Source organism: Condylura cristata, unplaced genomic scaffold (assembly GCF_000260355.1).
Source record: "Condylura cristata isolate star-nosed mole 26May11 unplaced genomic scaffold, ConCri1.0 scaffold00002, whole genome shotgun sequence".
In the NCBI taxonomy this organism is placed as follows: Eukaryota; Metazoa; Chordata; class Mammalia; order Eulipotyphla; family Talpidae; genus Condylura; species Condylura cristata.
Window position 1 is genome coordinate 14,528,800 of NW_004567103.1, and position 20,306 is coordinate 14,549,105.

General features: G+C 50.9%; 1 protein-coding gene across 2 annotated transcripts in view; it reads left to right on the top strand.

Moving 5' to 3' along the window:
• The window catches only part of MARCH4 (membrane-associated ring finger (C3HC4) 4, E3 ubiquitin protein ligase), a 95,668-nt gene that overhangs the window by 69,727 nt on the left and 5,635 nt on the right, over positions 1-20,306 (top strand). For both annotated transcript variants that reach the window (XM_012728897.1, XM_004674312.2), the window contains 2 exons: positions 5,342-5,497; positions 11,183-11,375. In XM_012728897.1, the coding sequence (XP_012584351.1) occupies positions 5,342-5,497; positions 11,183-11,375 (349 nt within the window). The remainder of the gene's footprint in view (positions 1-5,341; positions 5,498-11,182; positions 11,376-20,306) is intronic.

A 20,306-nucleotide genomic window follows, 5' to 3' on the forward strand; every position in this document is an offset into this window, starting at 1 on the left:
AAAAAAAAAAAGAATGTTATATAAAGGAGGAAGAAAGGAAGAAATTGACCAACATTGGAAGCAGGAGAGAAGGTGGGTTCAGGAACAAGCGATCACCCTTATTATAACCCCTTACCTAATAGTCAGCGTTTGCTGGGCTCTTAACAGTGCTAGACATGGTGCTAAATACCTACCCTTACTGGCCTCCTCCCCAGTTTCACAGATGTTTCATTTTATCTGAATAGAAGGACCCATTCTTACTATACTTCTCTAGTCTACACTGTTAAGCGCTCTGAGATGACAATCCTGTACCACTTCTCAGATCTCCAAAATCTCCTCCCACCTTCACACTCAGCCCATAACATTTGCTTCATGCATCACCTAGAAAATAGAAGCAATTGAAGGAAAACTGCCAAATTCATGGGTAGCTCTCAGTTCTCATCCTACTTGCTTCCTTCGGCAGCGCTGGGCAAGGCTGAACACGTCCTCTTGTTCACCTTCCCTTCTCAGCTTCTTGCACCCCATCTTCCCTGTCTCCTAAGCTCCGACACTGGGGTGTCCTTCGGGAAGCAGCCCTCTTTTGTCTGCATACATTTTCTTCCTTTGCGATTTCGTCATGGGGATGCCGGCGGTTCTAAGCCCTCGGTCTGTCCCCTCAACTCCATCTGAACGTGGATTGCACCCCTACTTGGTGTCTCCTGGAGATTTAACTGGCATCTCCTTGTTGATGCGTCCACAAGGGAGCTCCCACTCTAACTCCAAACCTGCCCCTCACACAGGCTTGCCCATGTCAAGGCAGCTCTCCGTCCTTGTGGTTCAGGTCAAAATTGGCCTCATGGCTGACTTATCTCCTATCACTGCCCACACTTGATATAGATCTTAATATCCATGACATTCAAGCTATGTCCAGAAGCTGAGCATCTCCCTGAACTGCCACTGTGGACACACTGGTCCCAAACAAGATCTTCACTCACCTGGATTATCACAACAGCTTCCCGTCTCCTCACTCTACCCTAACTTTCTTCTAGTCTGTTTTCAACAGAGCAGCCAGAGTGAGCCTGTCAAACCTGGTGGCTTCATGTCATTCCCCTCTGCTCCCAACATGCTCGTGATTTCCCATCTTATTCACAGACAAGAGCAAGTCCTTAAAATGGTTGACGAGGTCTGAGAGTTGTGTCCCTCCTTTACTGATCCTCATTGTATCTCTAATCTCATCTCCTAGTCCTCTGCCCTCATTCACTGTACCCCAGGCCCAGATTCTTCTGGTGCCCCAATAAATGCTGGGCATGCTTCTGTCCCAGGGCCTTTGCACTCTCTATTCCTTCTGCCAAAGGCTCAGCCCACAGGTGTCTGTGTGACTTGCTCTCTCACCTTTCTCAGGTCTTCACGCAAATGTCACCATTTGATGACACCTTCCACAACCGACTCTATTTTAGAATTTCCACTCAACCCCCCACCCTCCACCTTGGTCTCCATGTTCCTTTTTTTCCTGTTTCTTTGCTTCAGAGCACATGACAATATTTTGGGTTCTTAGCATTTACATGTATCTTTTTTATTTGCCTGTCTTTCTATTGAATCATTTTTGTCAGTTCCACTCAGTGCTGCATTCCTGCACCTAGACCAGAACTTGGAGCATAATAGGTGAATATTGAATGAATAAAAGAATGATTGAATGAGGCTCAGAGAGGTTAAGATACTTGTCCAGGGACACACAGACTGGCTCTTTCAAGAGCCAGACACAGTCAATTCTGTCTGTAAATAGAGCTCCAGCTGGTGACCGCCATGTTAGTCTCAATAAAGGAAGCTATCCCAAAGCTGCCCCCAGGCGGACTCTCCTCTTGTGTCCTTTGTCCTGATGTCCAGAGCAGTAAACTGCCACCAGGCTGGACTGTCCGTGTTTCCGTAGACTCTGTATTTGTTGCTTTCTGCCTGGTGGCATGATACCTAGTCCCTGTGTGGGTAGGAGGGGACATCCTGGCTTACCTGACTCTGCCATAGCAACCATGCAACTTAAGACCCCACAACTGAGCCCTTTTGGATTGGGGGAGGGGGATGAAGCAAGCCTAAACAAACCACAAAGAAATCCATGAATGGAGAAAGCTGGCCCTGCAGCTTGCTGTACCATTGGCAGCGGGGAGAATCCATCTGTTCTTCCACCCCCAGCTCAGACACACACAAGAGGATGCGGATCACCTTGTCCTGCCTAAGTGACCCCAGCAACCCACCAAGGCTGGTGCTTTTCTGTCTCAGTGGTGAAGAGGCCATTGGGGACCTGAGTTTCTGATTCTGTGCGCTGAACCCTGACCCCCTCAGAAGGGCAACATCCCTCAAGGGTCCCTGGGGCCCAGCTGAAGCTTTCCTTTCAGCGTAGCTTCCTGTCTTACCCATTCGCTCGGAAGACAATAAAGCAGAGCTGCAGTCGGGAGACTTACATAAAGTCCTTATGGAAACACAAGTTAGACTCTCTCTGCCCAGAGGACTTGTGCTGAGCTCTGCGTGTATATGTTGCATGTATGAGCCCACTCAGTGCACACAACCACTCTTGAGGAAGGGAAATCTGCCTGCCATGGAAAGGTCAAGAAACAAATAGAGCCTCAGAGAGGTTGAGGGACTTTAGTTTGCACAGCCAGTGAGTAGTGAAGCGGTGTACCCAAACCCAAGGAGTCTGTCTCCAAATCCATGCTCTTCACTCCTCCCTCATGGCCTCTCCAGCCTCTGGCCCCACCCTATACCCCTTGGGAGCTGAGGTTAGAGAAGATCTGAGTTTTCTGTTGCCTTAGTCTTCCCAAGGCCAGTCTCTGGACCTGGACGCTTGGAACAGGTCACCTCAGAAGTGTCTGGTGCCCTTAGCCTTTAATGAAGCCCATTGCTCTTGGCGTTTGCAGAACTCTGTAGACACGATCATCTTGTTGTCCCAGCTCAAAGCCTGGAGCCTCAGGAGCTGACCCTGAGGGCTCTCCTTGCCCATATGCTGGTTCCCATCTGCCAGCACAATTTTTCATGCACCTGCAATGTGCTCCATTCTGTGGGTACACAGGGGCAGCCCCATTCCCGCAGGAAGCAATTAGAGACTAATTTCATGCCAAGCTGTGGATGATGACGCTGGGAGAGGAGACAGGTCTGTAGCTGGCAGTTTGGGGGAGTTGGTGGAGGGGCCTGAGCTGGACCCCGGAGGGGTGGCATCTGGAGAGGGGACAGGGAGGAGACCAGAGGCGCAAGAGTGGGAGGGACCCCAGGGTCCAGGGAGCGGGGGGTGCGAGGTTGAGCCTGACGTCAGAGTGACCTGGCTCTACCTTTGGCCTTTGCCATCAGCTGGCTGAGTGACCCTGAGCTGGTCATTTCACCTTTCTCTTTCATAGGGGTCTCTCTTATATGAAATGTTACCACCGTTTGCCACCATTTCCAGAGCTTATCGCTAAGATGCCTTCCGTGAGTGTGCTCTAGTGTGCCTGTGCTGGCTCACTTCTCCTTTTCTTGTTGAAAAAGTACAGCCCACCCCGTCAAAGGTGAAGGCCTCTCAGAAGCCCTAGACAAAAAAAGATCACGGCCCTGCTCCCAAATGTACCCAACACACACTAAATCATAAACTACAACATTTATGAGATGGCCAACATTAAAACAGTTTCCTTCTGGGTTCATCATTTTTTTTCTAAAATCGTGAACTGCTTCGTTCATCAAAGGTAAGCACTTTTGGGTTTCCTTCTTTCCGATGTGTGAGGCACCTGAATCAAATCCTGATTCTGCTATCAGGATGCTTGAGCCCCAAGGACAGGTGTGGGGGACCCGGGAAGCAGGCTCCACCCCCCACGCTGTGGCCTCTTGGGCCCTTGGCCAGGCCCTGGAACTGGGCCCTGCGCCCTCTGACCCCTGGGAGGCTCCAGCGAGCCCGAGGCCCCCACCCGCAGCCCAGTGGAGAGCGCCGTGGGGCCCACAGCTCTTCCTCCCTGTCTCACTGCCAGCCGCTGCTGGGGAGTAAGGACATCTTCACTGCTGCTTGGCATTGTTGCAGGGACCGGAAGTCATGTCTCTTACCTGATCGGCAATTTGACATGGTTGCTTAACAACCCGATTAATCAAACCCAGCTCATCCTGTTAGAATTAATGAGCCTAGGAAATGCTGCCATGAATAATGAGGGCTCCTGCCTTCCTCCCCACCCCTCTCTCCATTCACTCTCTCCCATTTCTTTCTCAGAGCTGCAAGGAGCTCGACGCCAAAGGCCCTTAGGCCTTGATGAATGTGCTATGTGCCCAGCAGTGTGGGCATCTCTTGCCTCCTCGACCAGGGTCACGGCTGCCCACCGGTGCCAGAGGCTGGCCATATCCTAGAGGAGCGAAGCTTCTTGATCATCACAGATAGTGGTGCTTTCCCCTTCAAAGCTGCATGGAATGTCAGCTTCAGACACTGTACCAGGCACTAAGGATGCCGAGATGGAGAAGCTGTTGTTCCCATGAGGGAATGCTATGATGGGGGGAGGGGAAGCAGGGGGAGTCACAGTGAAAGGGAGCGATCAAACTGGAGGCACAAAGTGTGGACAGGGCAGGTTTTATGGGGATCACTCACTTCCACCGAGTTCCTTCCTCGCACCTGTGTGCCTGGGTTGCAGGCCTCCCAGCAGGGTAGTGGGGGGCTCCCAGCAGGGTAGTGGGGGGCTCCCAGCAGGGTAGTGGGGTCTGCAATGCCAGTGTGATGCTCTCCTCCTATTTGCGCGGTCACATATCTGTTCCCAGGGCAGTGTGGGAAGTCTGAGTGGACACCTGATTCTTTCACTTACACATTCAAGGGCAAAGGTTGCTGAGGACCTTCTGAATGTGCGTTAGACACTGGGGGGAGGGGTGCAAAGATAAACCACCCCTCATCTCTGCCTTTTGGGGCTTCTCTGGCAGGTAGACAGGCATAGACACAGGCCCTATCAGGATGCAAAGAACATGACTGAAGATGCAAAGAGAGACCTGACGTGTAGGTCCCAGGGACAACTGATTTGGAAACCCTGCTGGGCTTTCAAAGAGAAGCACAGGCTGCCTGTGTGCAGGCCGCCACACCCTATGGGTGGCCCAGGTTTGCAGAGATTTTACAGAAACCCTAGGACTTGGGGCCAGGACTCTTGAGTGTTGAAATTGTCTAGCTCCGAGGCGCTGGTGGAGGAAGGAGGTCAGACGTGGGGTGATGGGAGGAGACTGGGGGTGGAGGGCAGGAGCCCAGTCTCCTCCGGGTGGTCTGGTGCCTCTCAATGAAGCTGTGGTCTGGTTTGAGCAGAGTGGTCTGACCCACCAGATTGGCCCCAACCAGAGCTGCAGGGGCATCGACCCACCCACGCCCCATTAGACCAGGGTCGGCCTGACCACTCTCTGCCTCTCCCTGCAGGGGGAGCTGCTGAGCCCGTGCCGCTGCGATGGGTCGGTCAAGTGCACGCACCAGCCTTGCCTCATCAAGTGGATCAGCGAGCGGGGCTGCTGGAGCTGTGAGCTGTGCTACTACAAGTACCATGTCATCGCCATAAGCACAAAGAATCCTCTGCAGGTACCACCGGGGCTGGCCGCTGGGGGGCGCCAGGGCGGGGGGCTCCCCAGTCTGCTTCCGGGTGTGGATTTCACTTTCCAGGCAGAGCCAAGAAGAGGAAGGATTAGGGCTTGCTGGGCCAGACCCTTGGTGGTATTTGGGCAGAAGGGAGCGAATGGTTTGTTGTTTTCTCTTAAGTCTCAGTCAAGTGAAGAGAAACAGAATGGTGGTGGGGGAGAGAGAGACAATCTGGGAGAATCAGATGGAAGAGAGAATAAGTGGATCATGGATGCGGGGAGGATGGATTGGTGGGTGGCTGCTATTGCAAAGAAAAGAATAGGAATAGGGAAAAGGAAGGAAGGGGGCGGGAGAAAAGAAATGAAAGACCATAGAGCAAGGGAGCAGGAGATAAGGAACAGAGGGTGGGACGGTGACAGGAAAGACAGACGACGCTAAGTGTGGGGAAAGAAGGAATAAGGGCAGAGGAGGCTCAGCGCACCTCCCACACTTCAGTATGCACATAACTACTCTGGGATCTTGTCGGAGCAGGAGTCAGGAGTCCCTCTGGCCTGAGAGTCTGCCTTTCTGACAAAGTTCTTGAGCGTTGCTGGTGCTGCTGTTCCAGGGGTCACACTTCTTGGGACAAAAGGCCAGAGAAAAATGGAGGAGCTATCACCCAAATGCCCAAAAATAGATGACTGGATAAAAGAATGTGGTACATATATACAGTGGAATATTACTCAGCAATCAAAAAGATAAATGCATGCCTTTTGCAGCAACATGGATAGAGCTGGCAGGGATCATGTTTAGTGAAATAAGCCAGAAAGAAAAAGAAAAATACTGGATGGTTTCACTCATGGCAGGAGCGTGCAGAAGCAGGCCGAAAAAAGAGAAACAAATGTAATAGAGTAAAAATGAAAACAATGAACAACTATAAACCAGAGACATTTAATGGTTATGGAAGGGAGAATGGGATTGGAAATGGGGTGGGAAGAGTGCCCTGGACTTTGTTGATGGCACACGGGTGAATTGGTGGTGGGAAACCCATGGGGATTGCAAGTGAGATGAAAAAATGCACAAAATGAAGAACTATGTAAAAAAATATATAATAAAAAAATGGAGAAGTGACAGGAGAAGGAAGGCGAGGAGAATAGAAGAAAGAAAAGGGAAGAGGCTGTGAAGAGGCTGCTCTGAGATCAAGGCAGGGAGGGCGGGAGCTGGGGCTGGGCTCCGTCTGGCAGTTGAGGCAGGGCTCCTGGCCACCCTCCTGCCCTACCTGAAGCATCCATCATGCCAGGAGCTGGCAGACCTGTGACTCCTCCTATCAAAGGCTCTTGTCCTCCCTGGGGGGTCCAGGGAGGAGTGACTCCTGCCTTGGTGGTCAGGGTGCAGGGTCTTTGCATAGAGGGACAGCTGAAGGCGGCAAGCATTTTTTTTTTTAAAGATTTATTTATTTATGCATATAGGGCTGGGGTACAGGCCAGAGGAGCAGGGGCAGTAAGTGAGTTCACCAGAAACAGAGCGAGAGCAGAACAGGCAGATGGTCAAAGTACACTGCTGAGGGGAGCAGCGGGCGTGTCAGGAGAGGTCTGCTGTGCCATGTGGTCACCTCCAGGGCAGGTGGGAATCGAACTCATGCAGAAGCGGCTTAAGCTTCTTTAGTGCTGTGCTTTAACCTGCTGCGCCACCAGGGAGGGCCCCGCTGCAAGCATTTTATTGTTTTTTATGGGCCACTGTCAGAAACGTGTAGGTCAGGGTAGAGGGACATTGTTCTGGAAAGAGGTGTTAAAACTCCCAGGCACCTTAGCCATCCTGCAGGTGATCCACAGGCTGGGAATAGGACCCTTCCTGTGGGGCTTCCACCTTCAGGCCTTCATTTAAAAAACTCAAAGTGCCCTAAGGTGGTGGCGATGCTGTCAAAGGATCAGAGCCCAAAGGATCAGAGCCCATACACACAGGCGTACCCAGCCCTTGGCTCTGAAGCAGAACGGGCCCTTGACTTGTAAAATGAAAACCTATTTAGGGATAACATTTTCCTTGGGGAGAAAAAAGAAAACGTTGTTCTGATCTTCTAAGCATGGTAAACAAATGGCCATATCAATAGTATTGATCTGTTCGTTTACTTTTAAGTGACTACAGTGTCTGTAATGGCGAGTTTCTAGACACTGGGGACTCCTGATGTCGTTGCCCCTGGAAATGCAATGCAGTGTGCTCAGCAGATGCATCTCACTTTGCACACAGCACCTGAGGAAAGAAGGCTGGACTGGCGGCAATGCCATGTGCTCGTGGCCAAATGACCCCAATTGTGTGTCCCAGCCAGTGTGAGGCAGTGGCCTGCCCAGATGCAGCAGAATGAACCCCGGAGGCCAGAGGGCGCTGGCTTGTCAGAGGAGAAGCAGGCAGCACCTCCCCCCACCCCAGCTGGGGGTACCCCACCCTTCACCCCCCACCCCCAGCCAGTGAATGGAGACCAGCTGACCCTGCCCCTGCCCTCGGGTGCAAGGTCACATTCTCAACTCTTGCTTCCTGCCCTAATGAATCGCCACTGTATTTGCTCTCAGGAAGCCCCTGCAAACCCTGTTTCTCAAAGAAAAGCCACTGAGGAAGGAACCATTTTAGGTCAGCTCTGTGATTGCCAGGCTCCGTGGCTACTTTGCGGTCTCTTTGTTCCACTTGAACTGCACTTACATTAATGTTATTAAATTAACATGTCATGAGTGTTGGTTAGGGACCAGTCACTTCTGAATGGCCTAGTCTATTATCTCATTTAATGCTGAAAACAAGCCCAGGCGATGGACTGTATTATTCTACCCAATTTACTGGTGAGACAATGGCAGCCGAGGGGCTAGCAGCTTGCCCAGAGTGACCTTGACGAGCAGGGGTTCACACGAAGGCTTCGGCTCCCGAGTCTGGCCCTGAACCTCAACGTTATTGCTCACAGGCATGGAGTTTGCTGAGCGCATGCAGGGAGGACCTCACCTTGCTATGCAAAGCCCCGTGTTTGCGGAGACATAAAGAGGAACAGAAATGATGGCAGCTCACACCCTTCAAGCCCGATTAGTGAGCCGCTTCATTTGCCCCTCACAATGCTCTAGGCAGTAGGATGAAGTGGTTATTCGTATTTTTAAAAAATATTTATTTATTCGTACAGAACTGGGGTACAGGCCAGAGATGCGGAGGGTGAGAGGATTCACCAGAGACAGAGCAGGAAGCAGAACAGGCAGATCAACTGAAGTACACTGCTGAGGGGAGCAGCGGGCGGGTCAGGAGAGGTCTGCCACACCATGTGGTCACCTCCGGGGCAGGCGGGAATCGAACTCATGCAGAAACGGCTTTAGCTTCTTAGTGCAGTGCTTTAACCCGCTGTGCCACCAGGGAGGGCCGGTTATTCGCATTTTTAACAAAGGGGAAACTGAGAGCCTTATGATGGATGGAGGTTTCCTGGGTTGCACTCCACTAACAGAACAGGACTCAGCTCAAATTGGTCACCTGACCTTTTCGAGGGGCCCCTTCCGGTTGTGAGGAAGGGAACATCCGGCCTCCGCTCTTCCATTTCCAGGTGCTGCCACGCAGGTGGCCAGGCCTTGGCGCCCTCTTATGACCCCACCGTCAGACTCCTGTCTGGGGGTGGTGGAGTCCAGTATCATAATGTGGGGGTGGGGGTGGAGATGGGAGGCCCTCCTCCCCTTCCCAGCCCCGCTGGGGGATTTCAGAGCGCTTCCTTTGCAATGCTGCCCCCCCACACACACACACCTCTTGTGGAGGCTGGTGGGAGGGTCCATCCGCTGGACTTCAAGCATTGGTCAGGGTGGCTGAGGGTAGGAAGGAGTTTAGCAATATAGGGGGCTTTTCTGTGTCTGTCTGGAATTTCAAAATCTGGAGCAGGAGAAGGTGAGGGATATTGATGACTCAATGGCAGCAAAAAAAGTAAAAGCTCAGCCAGGAGTCCTCTTCACAGATAGAGGCAGGCTCTGGAAAAAGCATTTGTTCTATATGAAAGGAATCTCCATCTTCTGGAAAATTCCTCTGTTTTGTGTAACTGTAGGCAGAGGAAGCAGTGGAAAATGTAAAGGCCCCATTACCTGTAATGGGATGCTATCTGTATAATTAAACATAAAGGCTGATGCCCTACATTGAAATTGGCAACTGAAAAGTTTTCCAACAGTTTCAGTTCTGCTTGGGCTGCCAGTCAGTGCTGGCTGGAGCCGGTCAGCAGTCTGCCCGGGGCCACCTGACACATAGAGAGAATTCCTGAGGGCGGAGGGGAGACAGCTTGCCGCTAGGGAGCTGAGGCTGAGATGCCTTGTAGGGGTTTCCTTTGCTTACAAACAAGAACTTGATGTTCCTGCCATTGTCCCAAGTCTGATCCTGTAGTTTCCATGCTTAAAATTGTTCAATAGCATAATGTTTACTTTTGGGACAAGGCAGAAAAAAAATCTATGCACATCGTCACAGATTTTTTTATATTTATTCATCTACTCATACAGAACTGGGGTACCCACCAGAGGTGCAGGGGTAGTGAGAGGACTCACCAGAGACAGAGTGGGGAGCAGAACAGTCAGACTGACGAAGTACACTGCTGAGGGAAGCAGCGGTGGGGGAGGGGTGTGTCAGGGTGGGGGTCAAACTTGTGCTGAAGTGGCTTTAGCTGTGTAGTGTTGTGCTTTAACCTGCTACGCCACCAGGGAGGGCCCTCATTCCACACTTTTTGCTCTGGGCTCTACCCACTCTGGTCTTCTTAAAGATTTTTTTTTTTTTGACTCATCATAACTTTTTCAGCCACAAGGCCTTCATACAAGCTCTTCCCTCTGCTTGGGTGACACTTATGTCTTCCTGTTTGCCTCCTAAATGCTATTCTCTTTAAGTGTTGCTTCCCCTGGGAAGTCAAATCTCCCTATGATGGGTTATCCCAGGGACATGTACCTCTCTTTCTTGCTCCTGAAGAATTGCAGCTGTAATACTCAGTACATATTTATTAAGCGAATGCCTGAAAAATCCTGATTTAAAATCCAACTCCCCACTCATTTTGGTCATAGACTTGTAGAAATTCAGAGTTGAAACTCACTCATACTGCAACCTTCAACCTATTTATCAATATTATTAGTATAGTACTTTTCCTGTTTGTTTTTTTTTTTAAAAAAAGAGTGAAATCTGTTTTCATATACATGTGGTAAATTATACTGTTTTTCTTACCGCTCCTCCATATTTTCTATCCTCTCCTTTCCTGGTGAATTGGTAATCTCTAAAATGTATATTAAATGACATGTCAGGTATTGTAGAAAACAAATGAAAGAAAGGCCTGTACCTTGTCAGCACCTATTTGTGTGAAAATAAACAGTGTTGCCCTGAAAAGAATATTCTGGGACCTGGAGTACCACCCACACTAACTTTACATTTTCACTTTCTCCTGTTTCTCTGTATCATAATCAACTTTAATGACCTTCCTTCCCACCCATGCTTGCACGGAACCTCCTGCCTACAATGACTCCTGATTATTGGGGGGGTGATATAAGTCTCCTCCCTATCAAAAATACAGCATAACACTCAGAAACCTATAAAAAATATCCATTGTGTTATAAGTTGAAAAGTGCTGAATTAAATCCTAAATCAGAGAAGGGAGGATGGTGAGAGAAAAGGGATGGGAGTGAGATGGAGATAGGGTAAGGGCATCCAGGCGACAGCTAACCTGCCTTTCTCTCCACACAGTGGCAGGCCATCTCTCTGACAGTCATCGAGAAGGTTCAGATTGCAGCCGCCATCTTAGGTTCTCTCTTCCTCATTGCCAGTATCTCTTGGCTCATCTGGTCGACCTTCAGTCCCTCTGCAAAATGGCAGCGCCAAGACCTCCTCTTCCAGATCTGTTATGGGATGTATGGATTCATGGATGTGGTGTGCATAGGTGAGTCTGGGGGTTTGTCTCTGTGGAGACTGGGGAGCCCCATCTGGTGAGTTAGATGAATCTCCAGGAGCTCTTCCTTGGGTGGTCAAGGCAGGTCTGGCCCCAGACTTGAGAACTGTGAGCTCAGCAGGGGACAGACACTGAGATTTGAGGGGTGACTGGAAAAGGGGAGGAGGGGGGGGCAAGAGGGAAAATCTAAATCTTTCCAAGCAAGTCTGTCTTTCCAGTTGAAGACAGGGAAAAGGAACTTGGCTCTCGGAAGCTTGACAGGCCAGCGATGCTGTTGCAAGCGGGATGAGAAAGACCTTATCCTTGTGACCCTCTGGCTTCCCGGCCATGAGGAGAAAGACCTGTTATTTCTTCTCTCCATAGAGGAGGCTCAGAAATAGCTGTACTGATAGCAACCCCCTTGCAGTTTTCTGTAGCCTATTCCAGCGCCCCAGATTTCCGTCGTCTGCCAGTTTTGACTGTGTCATCCTGGGCTTGCACACCAGCTCCCAGCACACCTGTGGGAGTGGGCAGGAAATGGAGCCTGCCCGGCGAGACCTGTGTCCTCCCCTTCTCCCTCTGAGCTCATGGGCATGTCTTCTGTTTGTATGTCTCCTTTCAGACAAGACAGAGTTTACAAGACTTTGGCGTTTTAGAAAAAAGTTGGAAAGCCACCACTTGAGTTCCTGCTGGTTCCTTTACCCCTTCCCCATGTCTGTGTCCCACCGCTGTCAACCATCAAGTTGGGTTGCTTGGTGGGGGCTTATCAGGACAGAAGAGTATAGCTGTCAACTCTGAAGTCAGTGTTCAAGTAACTCATGAGGCAGGGAATGGGAGGCAGGGAGTAGGCCTGGACTTCTCTGTGTGAAAAATGGAGTGTGCTGCAGCCCTGCTGGGACACCCCAACCTGGATCCAGGTTACCCCCCAGGCCATGGTACCAGGGCTTAGACCACCACAGCTGCCTTTTCTGGGCATTTGCTTGTGTTTTATTATCAAATAGGCTACATTGCCCTGTTTGTCAGGAAAACATTGATGTGTTGTAATTTTGCTGCGCTGATGCTCGTGTGAATTTCTTTTGGGGAATTTCTTTCTTAATATTAGAATTGAGAGCTCCAGAGACTTGCCTACTGATGATTGCAGCCAGCAACCAGTGATGCTGGAAATTGTTAACTTGTCTAACCATCTTGCTGCCTCTCCATGCTAGCTAACCCAATCGATCAAGCCCAAGTTTAAGAGCCTTTTAATTATGGCACCTAGGCAGTGAAAGAAACAGACGGCACCAGATTGGAGAACGGTAGAAGAGAGGACTGTGAATGGGGAGGAATTTGACTTTGAGGCATTCTAATTTAGCTCCCTCTCCCTTCCTACCCCTGCCGAGGCCCATGTTGTTGATGCCAAAAGCCAGGTGTGTCTCCATATGGAGAGAGAACGCGCTGGCATGGAGGGGAAGCAGTGGAGGGCCTTCCTGTAGGGGCCCCTCCAGCTGCCCTTCAGTCTCCTTCAGGCAAGTTTGTGATCAGTCCTCACGTATGAGTGTGTGAGACACGCTTTCCCATCATGTGGTGCGTGACTCAGCTTTGCCGCCGTAACAGTCAGCTCCCAATTTCAGGGCCTTCTCACATTTCCCATTCACAGGTCTGCGGAAAGGGTGTGGCTCTGCTCGCTTGGCCAGGCCTGGCTTCTGCTGTGCTTCACGTCTGGCCTCCTCTGCGTGGCTTTTCATGCTCAGAGAGTAGGCACTACCGGGGTGTCGTCTTCTCCCAGCTTAGTGCAGGGGCTCAGGAGCCCTGGTGGAAGCTTCTCCAAGTTTCTGCTCAGTACAGACGCACTGTCCCTGCCACTCAGCAACTTGGTCAAAGCATGTCACCAATGGGTCCGACGTCAGTGGGTCAGTCACATGGTGGAGAAGGGAAGTTTACTCCTCCTCTCTGGGCGGGGGGATGGTGGGGGGTAAGAGACAGGAGTATAAATGACATCTGTCCCTCAGGACTGAATAGGCTTGAAGGATAAGAGAACGGAGCATAGAAGTGACTGTGCCGTCAACCTGTACAACAGCCTTGTTTTGCAGTTGAAGGAACAGAGGATCCGAGAGGGGAGGTGACCGCTCAAGGTTGCTCAGCCAGGATTAGCAGCTAGGTCTACCTGGCAGCCTAGTGCCCTTGCCATTAACCTTCCTGCATCAGGTGGCATGGCCTGTGGTGTCACTTATGGCGTTGCTGTTGATGCCATCTGTGACTTCAGGAGCACTTGGGCCCACTTACAGGAAACACACCCAGGCTGTCTCCTCTGCCTCTGAGACCCCTGGGCTGTCAACTTCTCCCGCATGGAGTGTGTGCCTGTGAGTCCCCGCCACGACACCATCTCCTTGTCTTGTCTTGGTCCCCTCTAGCTGCAGTTCTTCTGAACCCTTCCTGCCTCTCATTCTTCCTCTTCTTATGCCATATGCACTGTCACTCAGTTTCTGGGAAAACCAGGAATTATTTTGAAGGTGGGTCATTGTGAAGATTGCCATGTTTCCCTCCTTTGGGAGGCAGTGATGCCATCAGCTGTCCCCACTGCACTGACAAGCCGGTGACTTGAGTAGCGGCTGCGGGGAGGGAGGGGCTGCAAGAGAGACCCTCATTGCTTGTGGAGCCATCTGCAGGTGGTCAGCAACATCCATATTTGGGCCCTCTCGCTCTTGGAGAGTTTAGACTGATCTAATATTTTATTGATTATAGCTGAGCTAATTCAATTCCACAGCATGTCCCTAAGGGCAAGGATTATTCTTCCCATTTTTAAGAGGGTGAAACTCTAAGGCTAAATGATTTATCTTAGGCTGCTTCAGGCAGCCAGTTGGGTGGTTTTCGAGGTGACGTTAGTCACTGGAGAGACAGTCAAGAAGGAGGGGGGGTTACGTACTCTAGAGAAGAGTGGGTGCTGACTGGCAGGAGTTGAATGCAGAGATTCTGGTGACGGGTGATGATGCGATCATGCTGATGATCAGGAGTGGTGGTGGGGTGCAGTTCAAATTTGTCACTTCTCTGCGGAATTCCGGGCAGTTGAGGGAAAGCATGTAACACTGCTTATAGGGTAGACAGCAGCAGCATTAGGGGCTCTCTGGAAGGGACAGTCAGGCAGGGCCTGTAAGGTCCGCTGGGCTTTATGTCCTAACATCTAGGCTCACCTAGATGTTCAGACTCACTGACTCAGAGGGCACCCGGGGTACCAGACGCACTCGGGGAATGTAGATCAGGTGAGCCCTGCTTCCTTCTACAGGCGAGTCTCACTGCCCCCCATACGCTAGTCCAGTGTTAGCCTTGCAGCCCCTAAATGATAAGCTCAGTAACAAGAGGAGGCCCTCAGCTGTGGGCACAGGGTCCACCTGGGCATAGTTTTCAGGGTCCCCATGAAAGTAATGCACAGTTAAAAGAGCATATCACCAGGGGTTGCAAAACCACAGCATCCCCTGGGTGCTCACCATGAAGTGGGGTGTCGCCACCAACGCAGGCGTCTGTAGCCCACAGACACTCCTTGCAGAGCCAGGGCAAAATTGCCAGCGACCAGCCTCAGCCACAGGTTGTCCTGAGGGAAGGAGACAGTGTCCCATCTCTCACCCTGCTTGACTCCATCTGTGAATTTGGACCTGTGTCCACACAAACCAGTTTCCATTTACTAATGGGAGACAGAGAAGCTAAAACAGGGAGCAGAAGCCTGATTGGGGCGGCCAGAGGGAGGCATAATCCAGTCTGAGCAAAGACAGGCCACACATGTGAAGTCTGTCTTACTTTAGAGGCAGCCTCTGGTTTAAAATTGTCCATGTGTGTTTATCCATTAGCTTATTGCCATGTGGAGGAGGAGCCTGCCCTCCCAGGGTCCCAGACAAGAAGTGTGGAAAGTAGGCTGAGGAAGAGTTGGTGGGAAACATTATGGTCTCAAGACTGCTGGTTGAGAAAAGTGTGGGATGAAAGAATCCACATCCATAGAGCCAGGCTCCTTGGATGGCTACAGCCGTTTAGTAACTTGGTAAGAAGCGTCATCTGGAGAAAGGCTAGTCCTGTGTTAGCTCAAAGGGGTGGGGGCGGGGCCTGGGGTGGAGGAGGGGGTAGGAAAGGAATAAGATCCCCTGTGAAAGCAGCTCTTTGGACTTTATCTTACAGATGCCAAAAACAGTTTGTCTCTTCCTAAGACTATTGAATGGCCTCTGGTAGCAAGGAGTCTGAGTGAACAGAAAATACACAGCACTAATGAATCCTATAATCACAGGGGGCCCTGGGGGAAGTTCATGAGAACAAGAGGGATGCACAAGAGAGACTCCTCTGAACACCAGAACCAGCTGAGCAGATGTTCTCTGCCGCAGAGCCAGGAGGGCTTCAGAGTCCAGGGCACAGTCAGCCTGCAGCCCCGTCCATGGCTGCGTCCTCCTGGCGAGCCTCCAGGTCAGTCAGCAATCAGTGAGAAGACTCCAGAACAATGAGTTGTTCAGAAAATGGCTTTCAGTTCTCACCAAAGGATTCTGCCTGAAACGTTGCCAGAAATGGCTGGGTGTTCTGTTTGAGGCAGCCTGGAGCCAAGTCAGGACAAAGGCGCGACACCTGGTCACCCCCGAGGGTTGTACTTCTGAGACGTGTACAGCACCTTAGATGCTGTACCTCTCGTTTTAAATTTTTGCTCCTTTTAAATATTTCTTTTATTTATTTATGCATACAAAAGCTGGGGTGCAGGCCAGAGGTGTGTGGGGGGTGAGAGAATTCACCAGAGACAGAGTGGGAAGCAGAACAGGTGAATCTACTGAAATGCACTGCTGAGGGGAGCAGCAGGTGAGACAGGAGAGGTCTGCTGCGTGATGTGGGTCAGCTCCCTGGCCGGGATTTGAACTGGTGCTGCAGTGGCTGCCAATAGCTTGATAGTGCTGAGGCTTAAGCCCTTGTGCTACCAGGGAGGCCCGATGCTATACCTCTCGAATTAGGTCCTAACTTCCTACACAAACCCATGCCACTGTGAAAGTCAAATGTAAGTTGTTGTGGGCAAAACAAACCACCAAAACCCTTTGCTGACAGAGAGGCGCTGAGAAGGGATATAACAGCTCTGAAAGATACACCTTGTAAATCCATGATCCACCCATTTAACAAGTGAGAAGAAGCTGAAAGTGTTTGGACTCTGGTCCATATAGCTAAGCAAGTGGCTGAAGACTGGACCAGGAGCCTTGGCTTCCAATTCCACTGCACTTGCTACAAATATTACAACACATGCCTAGTGCTCAGTTCCGTACTGAGTCTGGGATTGAAGTCGTCTGTATAACTGCTCTCTGCTTCCTTTCCCTCACCTGTGAAGTGGGCTAATAATGTGGTCTTTATAGCACTGTTTGAAAGGATGGCGTAAGATGAGTTCTATGAAGGAGTGGGCTGTGGTGAACACCAGCACACAGGGTAAATGTCCTCTCAGGGGGCCTCCCTGGTAGTGTGAAGGGTTGAGTCTCAGCCACTATGAAGCTGTCCGTAGTCACTGCAGCATGAGTTCGATCCCTAGCCAGAGAGCTGACCCACATGGCTGGCAGACCTCTCCTGACCCACCCACTATTCCCCTCAGCAGTGTATTTCAGTAGATCTCCCTGTTCTGCTCCCCACTCAGTCTCTGGTGAATCCTCTCACCCCCCACACCTCTGGCCTGTACCCTAGTCTTGAATTAGCGTCCTAACTTCCTACACCAACCCATGCCACTGTGAAAGACAAATGTAAGTTGTTGTGGGCAAAGCAAATCACCAAGCCCCTCTCCTGACAGAGAGGGGCCGAGAAGGGACATAGAGACTGTTCTACAGTGTCAGGCACTGAGCTGCTGAAACCAGGATACTAGAGATGGGGGAGGGGCAGCTTCTGGCCTCTCAAAGGTAGCAGTAGCTTCTCTTCAGCTGTCTTGTATGGATAATGAAGAAATCTTTCAAAAAAATAAGAGAACCCTCGAAAGAGGTGCTCAATGCGGGTATGTTAGAAGTGTTCAGACCCAATGCAGACATGGCCTCAGAACCCAAGTCCTCACATAACTGAGAGTCCACCATACGCAGTCTCCTTGAAGGTTTTTGCCTCCCTCATCTGTGTCCCCTCGATGAGAAGGTTTGGTGACATCGAATGTCCTTGTTCCACCTGCCTCCTCTTTCGTCATCTCTAATGACACTGTCTGCCCCAGCAAGAGGAGCTGACAGAGCCGCCCAGCAAACAAATGGGACATTCTCTGCTCCACTGGGTCAAGTTATTAGGATTTAACAAGAGCAAATTAATTAAGGTCTTTGGCACCAAAAACATTTTTTTTTAACTCCCCAGACCCAAGAGATTGTCCATCAAAACCCCAGTTCTGCAGAAATGAGGCCCTGCTCCTCACTGTATTTGTTTGCACTCGTGAGTGAATAGGGTCAGGGAAGAAGAACGATATTTTGCAGATTGCTCCAAATCTTTACTTCAGTGAATTTGATGCTTATCAAAATCATAGATTTTTTTTTTAATATAAAACTCCCTGTGTGTGGTTCACTGAGGTTCTTTCCTGTGATTTAGGTATGTGCCCCCCCCCTTCAGCAATAAGGGGGTCCAAGTCTTGAATTACAGTGAGTGGAGGGCAGCTCAGGGCAGGGACTGGCACAGCATCATTCTTAAATCACTTTTGCTTAAAAACATGTGTGTGCCACAAAGATGCCTGCCTCTCCTCCTGGCTGGAAACGTCGCCACCTGTCAAACCTTTTAATTCCCTGATCAGGAAACTGAGATATGGAGGCAGCCTGGAGTGGGGGAGGAGACCACAAGAAGATCTAGGTGTGAAGACTGGACCCCTGGGCAGTGCCCTCCTGTCCACCAGCCTGCCTCTTCTATGAAGTGGGATGCTTGAAGCCGAAAGCCGGGTCTGGCATCTAGGAAGCTGAAGCGACTTCCCCCGAGAGAAGGCCCAAGTCACAGAGGTCACAATTGCAGAGGTCATGGCTTGGCAGTGAGGGACTCCCAGGGGTGTGTGGGCAGGCCAGCCCATAATAAGCACCACCTGCAGTGATGATGCTGATGGGTGATGCAGGGTGGGGCGGGGTCCGTGTTTTCACTAGCTTCTGGTGGATGCTGACGCCTGCTGATGTGGGAGAGACTGTTGTACTGTGTTAGACGCATTGAGCTCTTAAACCAAGATACTACTAGGAGACGGGGGAGGGGCAGCTATGCCTCACGAGGAGCATTGGCTTCTCTTCAGCTGTCTCAGCCTGGGCCTGTTAACTCCACACCTGGGGTTTTGCTCCCTCATAGGTGCTCATGGAAGCTCATGGCCAGGACTCAGGAAATACTAATCTGATCTAAATTATACCTCACAAGAAAAAATGGCCAACTTTCAGCCCAGAGGACCCCAGTCCCTGGGGAGGGCGGACCCCTGACAGCACACAGCACAGACAACAGGGGAGCCCAGCAAGCAGGCTGCTCTCTCTGGTGGCCAACACCCTGCCAGCCTTGTGGGCTGGGCAAAGGGTCACTTCAGCCTGGTGGGAGGGTAGATGAAGACAAATGACAGCTGTGGGGCCTCCAGCACTGTGGGGGAAAGGCGCTCCCGAGGAGGAGAGACGTTGGAGGCAGTGCAGTGACGACTCTTCTGGAACTGAATTTCCCCCAAGTAGGATGCAGGGTCGGCCATCTTCTTGGTGGTTACTAGGTAATTATTAAACTTAACAGAAAGCTCCAGACTCAGTGAACTGGGTGTCTGATTTTACCACACATTCTGATCTTCCCTTTTCTTCTGTTCCTCCTCTGCCTCCATTCACCAGTTCCCTCTTTTCTCCTAATCACCGCTATTTCCCGCCCATCTCTCCAACCTTGCCCACCTCACTTGTCTGTTAGAGGAGCTGCACACCACACCTTTCCCCATGTACAGTGGGAAGAAGGGGGACACCGAGGACGTGGTTGTGAATGTGCCAGTATGCGCCTTTCCGACTTCTGCCAAACAATCATCATCTACAAGAGCAGATGCACTTCCTCTTCTCCAACCACCTACCATTCAGATGATTTAATTACTTCCTGAACAGTAGACAGATAATTAGAAGACAACATTCAGATCAAAAATTTAAGCCACCCTCTTCAATCAGGGTAAAGTTGTCTGATCAAGAAGCTAATTAATAATCAAGTGTAGTGGCTCTTGGCTCTTGTTGGAAATAGTTTGGGGCTACAAAAGATCCCCTTTCTCTCCAGTGGTCTCTCGCTCCTCCCACAGCTCCACGGCTGCTTTTTCTTTTAAGATTTATTTGTGCATACAAAACTGGGGATGGGCCAGAGGTGCAGGGGTGGCGAGAGGATTCACCAGAGACAGAGTGGGGAACAGAACAGGCAGATCGACCAAGCACATTGCTGAGGGACAGGAGAGGTCTGCCACGCCATGTGGTCAGCTCCCTGGCCGGGGATCAAACTCACACCAAGGCGGCTGCAGTTAGCTTCACAGTGCTGCGCTTTAACCTGTTGTACCCACAGGGAGGGCCCAGCACTAAGGCTTCTTTCAGCTCCTTGTACTGTGTTAGCTGCTTGACCCTCAATCATACCCTGCCCCTTTTTCCCACGGGTCTGATAGCCAAGAGGAAAGAGCACAACAATGTTCAAACAAGGATCGTAGAATTAAGGTCCAAGCTGCAGTACCATGGGCATGTGGCGCGTGTTGTTCAAGGCTGGGCTTAGCGACGCAGTGGGCGCCTTGAGACAGGCTGAGAGCACAGCTGAGGAGGATGTCTCCTTGGCCAGAATCAGGCAGGCCACGTCAAAGGGCCCACAGGAGGGCCCGATGAGATTGATGAACCCCCTAAAGTTACAAGGACAGTGCATGCCTGGCTTTTTCCAGGGAGATCATCCTAAACTTTCATCGGCTCCTCAAAGGGAGATATGATCCAAAAGATTAGGAATGGGCTCCGGGGCAACTCTCCCTTCATGGGCCCTTGAAGCTATTTACATGACAGCCCATTC